At 53.0% G+C, this 9,479-nt stretch overlaps 1 protein-coding gene across 1 annotated transcript in view; it reads left to right on the forward strand.

The window, feature by feature from the left end:
• Positions 1-9,391, forward strand: part of emc4 (ER membrane protein complex subunit 4) — a gene marked incomplete at its 3' end in the record, with an annotated part of 26,695 nt that extends 17,304 nt beyond the window's left edge. The window contains exons 3-4 of the mRNA XM_043686522.1: positions 4,832-4,980; positions 9,109-9,391. Of these exons, the coding sequence (XP_043542457.1) occupies positions 4,832-4,980; positions 9,109-9,391 (432 nt within the window). The remainder of the gene's footprint in view (positions 1-4,831; positions 4,981-9,108) is intronic.
• Positions 9,392-9,479: the final 88 nt, after the last annotated feature.

Raw genomic sequence — 9,479 nt, forward strand, 5'->3', positions numbered from 1 at the left:
AATCCACCCTAACCTGCACATCCCTGGGCACTATGGGTAATTTAGCACGGCCAATCCACCCTAACCTGCACATCCCTGGGCACTATGGGTACATCTGCAAAGGCTTCCTGGTGCTAGGGCGCACTTTACTCTGCCTTTCCCCCCCCCCCCCCCCCCCCAAACCACGGGGCCTCGCTCACCCAACTCCACCTCTGTCAGCCCACTCTCTCCTCGGGCACCCTCGGGTCTTTCACCACACCCCACACTCCTCCCCCACCCCAACCTCCGTCCTGTGTCAAACCCGCGTGCCCCACTTGCTCCCCGAACACCTCCACCACCTCTTCCCCTTGGCACGCCTCCCCTCTACCCCCTCGTCCGGGGACCCTGCCCCTCTCCCATCCTGGGGCCTCACCCGAACTCCAGCCGCTCAGCCTTCTGTCGGGACGGAATCTATCCTAGCCATAATACACGACCCCTGCCCCTTTAATCCAACATCCCCTTTAATGGGCGCACCCCTTTAATATAGAACATCCCCTTTAATGGGCGCACCCCTTTAATATAGAACATCCCCTTTAATTAGATTAGATTAGATTATGATTAGATTAGATTACATTACAGTGTGGAAACAGGCCCTTCGGCCCAACAAGTCCACACCGACCCGCGGAAGCGCAACCCACCCATACCCCTACATTTACCCCTTACCTAACACTACGGGCAATTTAGCGTGGCCAATTCACCTGACCCTGCACATCTTTGTGACTGTGAGAGGAAACCGGAGCACCCGGAGGAAACCCACCCAGACACTGGGAGAATGTGCAAACTCCACACAGTCAGTCGCCTGAGGCGGGAATTGAACCCGGGTCTCTGGTGCTGTGAGGCATCAGTGCTAACCACTGGGCCACCGTGCCGCCCTTTAATATAGAACATCCCCTTTAATGGGCGCACCCCGTTAATATAGAACATCCCCTTTAATGGGCGCACCCCTTTAATATAGAACATCCCCTTGAATGGGCGCACCCCTTTAATTGAACATCCCCTTTAATGGGTGCACCCCTTTAATATAGAACATCCCCTTTAATGGGTGCACCCCTTTAGAACATCCCCTTTAATGGGCGCACCCCATTAATATAGAACACTCCCTTTAATGGGCGCATTCCTTTAATAGAACATCCCCTTTAATGGGTGTATCCCTTTAATAGAACATCCCCTTTAATGGGTGCATACTTTAATAGAACATCCCCTTTAATGGGTGCATCCCTTTAATAGAACATCTCCTTTAATGGGTGCACCCCTTTAATATAGAACATCCCCTTTAATGGGCGCACCCCTTTAATATAGAACATCCCCTTTAATATAGAACATCCCCTTTAATGGGCGCACACCTTTAAATTAGAACACTCCCTTTAATGGGCGCATTCCTTTAATAGAACATCCCCTTTAATGGGTGCACCCCTTTAATATAGAACATCCCCTTTAATGGGTGCACCCCTTTAATATAGAACATCCCCTTTAATGGGTGCATCCCTTTAATAGAACATCCCCTTTAATGGGTGCACCCCTTTAATATAGAACATCCCCTTTAATGGGCGCACACCTTTAATATAGAACATCCCCTTTAATGGGCACATACCTTTAATATAGAACATCCCCTTTAATGGGCGCACCCCTTCAATCGAACATCCCCTTTAATGGGCGCACCCCTTTAATATAGAACATCCCCTTTAATGGGCGCACACCTTTAATATAGAACATCCCCTTTAATGGGCGCATACCTTTAATATAGAACATCCCCTTTAATGGGCGCACACCTTTAATATAGAACATCCCCTTTAATGGGTGCACCCCTTTAATATAGAACATCCCCTTTAATGGGTGCACCCCTTTAATAGAACATGCCCTTTAATATAGAACATCCCCTTTAATGGGCGCACACCTTTAATCGAACATCCCCTTTAATGGCTGCACCCCTTTAATAGAACATCCCCTTTAATGGTTGCACACCTTTAATATAGAACATCCCCTTTAATGGTTGCACACCTTTAATATAGAACATCCCCTTTAATGGGCGCACCCCTTCAATCGAACATCCCCTTTAATGGGCGCACACCTTTAATAGAACATCCCCTTTAATGGACGCACCCCTTTAATCGAACATCCCCTTTAATGGGCGCACCCCTTTAATATAGAACATCCCCTTTAATGAGACATCCCCTTTAATGAGACATCCCCTTTAATATAAACAATTGCCATCCTACAAGGATCACCTCTATTTTGGGGTGGGGGGTGGTGGTGAATACCCCTTGAAAGCGAACATCCCCTTTAATCTGACCTCCCCTTTAATTTTTGCCGGGCCAGGCTTGTGTGTGTTTCCTGTCGGCATAATGTTTATTCCGCGACGATCCCTTTAACTGAGCCCCGCCTTCACCCGCTGCCCATCCCTTTAAATCACAACGGCCATGTCCGCCCCTCGAGGAGAGAGGCCCCGCCCACGGTCCGGGCACCGCCCCTTTCCTCCTCCCCCCCTCTAGCCCCGCCCCTTTCGGTTCCGACCTTTGATGAGGCCGCACCCTCCGCGCGTCACCGACCCCGCCCCCTCATCGGCGCCGATTGGTCCAGCGACGGGCAATGGTCCCGCCCCGCCCAGTCGAGCGCCGCCCCGCCCCCTGACGTCACCGTCCCCCTCCGCCCCCGTCACCCATTGGTTCAGCGGCGGCTCGCGTCCCCGCCCCTCGCTGGTCAGCCGATCGTGGCCACACCCACATACGTCAACAACTCCCCTCCGCCCAAGTCACCCATTGGTTCAGCGACGGGCCTCTTCTCTCCCCCCCCCCCCCCCCCCCGGTTAAGAGGACTACTCTTATCCTTATCGGAGGAAGTGAGGGCTGCAGAAGCTGGAGATCAGAGTCGGAGTGTGGTGCTGGAAAAGCACAGCTGGTTAGGCAGCATCTGTGGAGCAGGATAGCCGACATTTCGGGTGTAAGCCCTTCATCCTTATCCGTAGTAAAATGAAACTTAAGGAATTATGGTCAGTGTTCCAGCAACGTATTTGAGGTTCTTTTTTTAATCTGCTTCCTAGCTCCCTAAAATCTACTTGCAGGACTTTGGCACCAATGACACAGGTTGGGTAATGTGGACCATGACCCCTCCTCTGAAGAAGTGTGAATACTGTCAGCTGCTGCATGAGCTCCCCCCCCCCCCCCCTCCCAAAAATGAAGGGCTTTTGCCCAAAATGTCAATTTTCCTGCTCGAATGCTGCCTGACCTGTGCTTTTCCAGCACCACTCTAATCTTGACTCTGATCTCCAGCATCTGCAGTCCTCACTTTCGCCTTGAAAGGGGGCTGTTATCCAGTTTTATCTAACTTTTCTCCTGTACTTTGATAACTAAAACCTGAAACTTCAATTGGTAAATTCGAAGACAAATTAATCACACTGCAACCAAAGACTATGTTCTCCTTGAATTTTCTGGATCCAAGCAAAGTGACAAATCTACTGGATTCCAGTAGATTTGAAGGCTGACTGGAGGCCCAGACTACTTGTGAGCAATGTTGTGGCTGCTGATCCTATGTAATTAAAATGCTAACTTGCACCTTTTCACATCACTGCTCACCAACAATTTCACTGCAGCCAAACAATTGCATCACTACTATTTTAAAAAAAAATGTTAGACCGTGAAGTTCGTCTTAAATTCCGTGAAGTTCGTCTTAAATTCCCTGAAATTTGCCTTAAATTCCCTGAAGTTCGTCTTAAATTCCCCCTAAACCTAAAAATTCGTCTTAAATTCGCTGAAGTTCGTCTTAAATTCGCTGAAGTTCGTCTTAACTTCCCTGAAGTTCGTCTTAACTTCCATGAAATTCACCCTAAACCTAGAAAATTACCGTAAAACTTAAAAAAAATCACCTCAAATTCCCTGAAGTTCAACTCAAATTCCCAGGAATTCACCTTAAGTGTAGAAAATCACATTAAATTCCTAGAAAATTACCTTAAAACCTAAAAATTCTCCTGAAATTCACCTTAAATTCCCTGAAATTCACCATAAACACAGAAAATCACCTTAAAACCTAAAAAAAAAATCGCCTTAAATTCCCTGAAATTCACGTTAAATCCCCAGGAAGTTCATCATAAAGCCCCAGAAATTCACCTTTAATTAATTCCCTGAAAGAGACACCCCCTTTAACGGGGGTCCCCGAGGGAGAGACTCGCCCTTTAGCGGGGGTCCCCGAGGGAGAGACTCCCCCTTTAGCGGGGGTCCCCGAGGGAGAGACTCCCCCTTTAACAGGGGTCCCCGAGGGAGAGACTCCCCCTTTAACAGGGGTCCCCGAGGGAGAGACTCCCCCTTTAACAGGGGTCCCCGAGGGAGAGACTCCCCCTTTAACAGGGGTCCCCGAGGGAGAGACTCCCCCTTTAACAGGGGTCCCCGAGGGAGAGACTCCCCCTTTAACAGGGGTCCCCGAGGGAGAGACTCCCCCTTTAACAGGGGTCCCCGAGGGAGAGACTCCCCCTTTAACAGGGGTCTCCGAGGGGGAGAGACCCCCCCCCCTTTAACAGGGGTCCCCGAGGGGGAGAGACTCCCCCTTTAACAGGGATCCCTGAGGGAGAGAGACTCCCCCTTTAACAGGGGTCCCCGAGGGAGAGACTCCCCCTTTAACAGGGGTCCCCGAGGGAGAGACTCCCCGTTTAACAGGGGTCCCCGAGGGAGAGACTCCCCCTTTAACAGGGGTCCCTGAGGGGGAGAGACCCCCCCCTTTGACAGGGGTCCCTGAGGGGGAGAGACCCCCCCCCTTTTAACAGGGGTCCCCGAGGGGGAGAGACTCCCTCTGTAATGGGGGTCCCCGGTAGGTTTGCTGAGGTGACTGTTCACACCGACTGTGTTCTTTCTGTTCTCTCCCAGGAGCCGCGATCGACAGTGTGGTCAGGGTGACTCTGTGTACCCGGTCGGATATTCGGAAAAGCAGCTGCCGGACACCAGTGTACAGGAGACCGACAGGATCCTGGTCGAGAAAGTGAGTTGTAATTTAATCTGGTAAGACCGCCAGGCTTGCTTCTCGGAGCTGTCAGGGTGCGGGAAGATCCTTCGGCCCGTCTTGTCGATGCTGACTCTCCATCTGCCTGCTGACTTTGTCCTGTTCTGCTGTCCTTGCACCTCAGTTCCTCATTCAAGTATTTTGAGTACAGGAGTTGGGAGGTCAGGTTGCGGCTGTACAGGACATTGGTTAGGGCCACTGTTGGGATATCGCGTGCAATTCCGGTCTCCTTCCTATTGGAAAGTTGTTGTGAAAGGGTTCAGGAAAGATTTACCAGGACGTTGGAGGGTTTGAGCTACAGGGAGAGGCTGAACAGGCTGGGGCTGTTTTCCCCGGAGCGTCGGACGCTGTTGGTTAGGGCCACTGTTGGGATATCGCGTGCAATTCCGGTCTCCTTCCTATCGGAAAGATGTTGTGAAAGGGTCCAGGAAAGATTGAGGTTGTCGGAGGGTTTGAGCTACAGGGAGAGGCTGGGGCTGTTTTCCCCAGAGCGTCGGACGCTGAGGGGGTGACCTGGTTTATAAAACCATGAGGGGGCGTGGATAAGGGTAAATAGACAAGGTCTTTTCCCCCCTGGGGTGGGGGGAGTCCAGAACTAGAGGGGGGTAGGTTTAGGGTGAGAGGGGGAAAGGGAGCTGAGGGGTAACTTTCTCACCCAGTGGGTGGTGTGTGTGTGGAATGAGCTGCCAGAGGAAGGGGTGGGGGCTGGTACAATGACAGCATTGAAAAGGTGGATGGGGACAGGGATAGGAAGGGATTGGAGGGATACGGGCCAAGTGCTGGCAAACAGGGCTAGGTTAGGGCTCTCTGGGTCGGCACGGACGGGTTGGGTCGAAGGGTCTGTTTCCACACCGTACGTTCCCTATAAACTGTGCAAACCCCTCTTCATTCCTCATCTGCACCACACTTCCTGGCAGTGGATACCAGGCCTGAATTAGTTGCTGTGGGTGTGATTTTTTTAAAAAACAAATTCTCGTAATCACCCTTGCTGCTTTGACCAACTGCTTTAATTCAACACCCCCCCCCAGCTACTCCACGGACCCACCTTGTCCAGATCTCCCCCTCGGACTCCGCGAACGCTCCAAAGGCCTTCGATCTCCCCCCTCCCGAAGGATTCACGCCTTCCCCTCGGACCCACCAGCGCACACGAGACTGGACAGAAAGCCGTCCATCTCCACCTCTCGCTGTCTCAGCCTGGCAGTCAGCATCGTCGCAGCCCCCCCCTCCCGCCGCCCCAGTCGGGCAGAGGATACAGAAGCTCAAACACACATTACCAACAGGCTCAAGAACAGCTTCTTCCCCGTCGCTATCAGACTTTTTTTCTTCATTCACTTGTGGGCGTCGCTTGGGCTCGGCCCAGCGTTGATAGCGCGTCCCTATTTGTCCCCTGAGCAGGTGGGGGGGGGGGGGGGGGGGGGGGGGGGTGGGCTGCCTCGTTGAATTGCTGTGGGGTGTCCCTCAATGCCAGCAGGAAGGGAATTCCAGGATTCTGACCCAACGACCATGAAGGAACAGCGGGATGTTTCCAAGTCAGGGTGGGGAGTGGCTTAGAGAGGGCGCTGGTGTTCCCAAGTACCTCCCACAATCCTAAAGTGTGCTGGTTAAGGTGGGTTGGCCGTGCTAAATTACCCATAGTGCCCAGGGATGTGCTGGTTAAGGTGGATTGGCCGTGCTAAATTACCCACAGTGCCCAGGGATGTGCTGGTTAAGGTGAATTGGCCGTGCTAAATTACCCATCGTGCCCAGGGATGTGCTGGTTAAGGTGGATTGGCCGTGCTAAATTACCCACAGTGCCCAGGGATGTGCTGGTTAAGGTGGATTGGCCGTGCTAAATTACCCATAGTGCCCAGGGATGTGCAGGTTAGGGTGGATTGGCCATGCTAAATTACACATGGTGCCCTGGGATGTGCTGGTTATGATGGATTGGCCGTGCTAAATTACACATGGTGCCCTGGGATGTGCTGGTTATGATGGATTGGCCGTGCTAAATTTCCCATAGTGCCCAGGGATGTGTAGGTTAGGATGGATTTGCCGTGCTAAATTACCCATAGTGCTCAGAGATGTGCAGGTTAGGGTGGATACGCCGTGCTAAATTACCCATAGTGCCCAGGGGTGTGCAGGTTAGGGTGAATTGGCCGTGCTAAATTACCCATAGTGCCCAGGGATGTGCAGGTTAGCGTGGACTCGCCGTGCTAAATTACCCATACTGCCCAGAGATGTGCAGGTTTGGGTGGACTGGCTATGCTAAATTACCCATAGTGCCCAGAGATGTGCTGGTTAGGGTGGATTGGCCGTGCTAAATTACCCATAGTGCCCAGGGATGTGCAGGTTAGGGTGGATTGGCCGTGCTAAATTACCCATAGTGCCCACGGATGTGCAGGTGGATTGGCTGTGCTAAATTACCCATAGTGCCCAGGGATGTACAGGTTAGGGTGGATTGGCTATGCTATATTACCCACATTGCCCAGGGATGTGCAGGTTAGGGTGGATTGGCCGTGCTAAATTACCCATAGTGCCCAGGGATGTGCAGGTTACGATGGATTGGCCGTGCTAAATTACCCATAGTGCCCAGGGATGTGCAGCGAAGGGTGGATTGCCCGTGCTAAATTACCCATAGTGCCCAGGGGTGTGCAGGTTAGGGTGGGTTGGCCGTGCTAAATTACCCATAGTGCCCAGGGAGGTGCAGGTTAGGGTGGATTGGCCGTGCTAAATTACCCACAGTGCCCTGGGATGGGCAGGTTAGGGTGGATTGGCCATTCTAAATTACCCATAGTGCCCAGGGATGTGCAGGTTAGGGTGGATTGGCCGTGCTAAATTACCCATAGTGCCCGGGGATGCGTAGGTTAGGGTGGATTGGCCGTGCTAAATTACCCATAGTGCCTGGGGATGCGTAGGTGAGGTGTATTAGTCAGGGGTAAATGGCGGGGAATGGGTTTGGGTGGGTTATACTGCAGAGGGCCGGTGTGGACCTGTTGGGCCGAAGGGCCCGTTTCCACAACTGCAGGGTTTCTGTATCGGCCCGCTGCCTTCGTCCTGCCAAGTGGAAGTGTGGCGGTGGGTTTGGCTGGCGGTGTCCGAGGACCTTTGGCGACGTTCTGCAGTGCACGGCGTCGACAGTACGCGCTTGCTGAGTGGAGCCGCAAAAACGTGAAATTTCACACTGACCTCGCTGCTCCCGTGACCCCGAACGCATGGCAGCGCCCACCTGTCCTGCGTGCAAAAATTCAAAACCTTTCCCCTCTCCCCGGGCCACCCGCGACAATAATGAGTCACATCGCACACTGAGGTTGGGCAAGAGTCTTGGACGAGTCCGCCGTCGCCTCCTTGCTCTTAAAGCCGTAGGGTGTGCTGTTGTAAGCCTTCGGTCCAACCTTGTCTGTGATCCCAAACTGAACCGGTCCCACCTGCCCGCACCTGGCCCTTATCCCTCCGAACCTTCCCGGTTCACGTACTTCCCCAAATGTCTTCTAAACGTAGTTCCACACGCGAACCGCGCTCTGCGTTTAAAAAAAATAATAAATTGTTCTCCCGTTGTCTTTTGTAAACCTCTCACTCGCCTCAAAAAAACGTGCCCCCTCCTCTTGAAATCCCCCGTCCGAGGGAAAATACAAAGCCGTGAACTCGAGCAGCGGCCCCTCGTGGTTTTACGACCCCGCTGGCAGGTCACCTCTCAACCTCTGACACTCCAGTGAGAAACATCCCAGCCTCTCCCGACAACCCGAACCCTCTGTTCCTGCGAACGTCCTGGTGAATCTCTCCCGAACCCCTTCCAGCTGAATAATATCCTTCCGCTGCGGCCCCTGCTAATAAAGCTGAGGACGCTGTACACTTTATTAATTGCGTCCCCCCCCACCCGACTGCCCGGCCAGCTTCAACGACCTCGGTGCACGTACACAGCCCCAGGTGGCTCCTCTTGTGCACTGTCCGGGAAATGCCCTCAGACCGTCCTGAATCGCCCTCTGGGCACCCGAACAGCGGTCAGAGCGGGTTGGAGAAGGCCGCAGCTCCCGTGAGCTGGGGGAAGCGGAGGTGGGGTTCAGTCTGCGAGTGGGGAAGAGGCGAGCTGTCTGTGCTGGTCCTAACCACCGTTCGCTTCTCCATTGACAGCGGTGCTGGGACATCGCCCTGGGTCCCCTGAAGCAGGTGCCCATGAATCTGTTCATCATGTACATGGCGGGCAACACCATCTCCATCTTCCCCATCATGATGGTCTGCATGATGGCCTGGAGACCCATCCAGGCACTGATGTCCATGTCAGCAAGTGAGTATCGCACCCAGATCTGTGGTATAGAGGCCAGGCAGTGTACAGATACCTCCTTGAGAGAGAGGGGACTGAGAGACACCAGTCAGTGTACAGATATCTCCCTGAGGGAGAGGGGACTGAGAGACACCAGTCAGTGTACAGATATCTCCCTGAGAGAGAGAGGGGGGACTGAGAGACACCAGTCAGTGTACAGATATCACCCTGAGAGAGAGAG

This window comes from Chiloscyllium plagiosum, unplaced genomic scaffold, assembly GCF_004010195.1.
Source record: "Chiloscyllium plagiosum isolate BGI_BamShark_2017 unplaced genomic scaffold, ASM401019v2 scaf_13441, whole genome shotgun sequence".
Classification (NCBI taxonomy): domain Eukaryota; kingdom Metazoa; phylum Chordata; class Chondrichthyes; order Orectolobiformes; family Hemiscylliidae; genus Chiloscyllium; species Chiloscyllium plagiosum.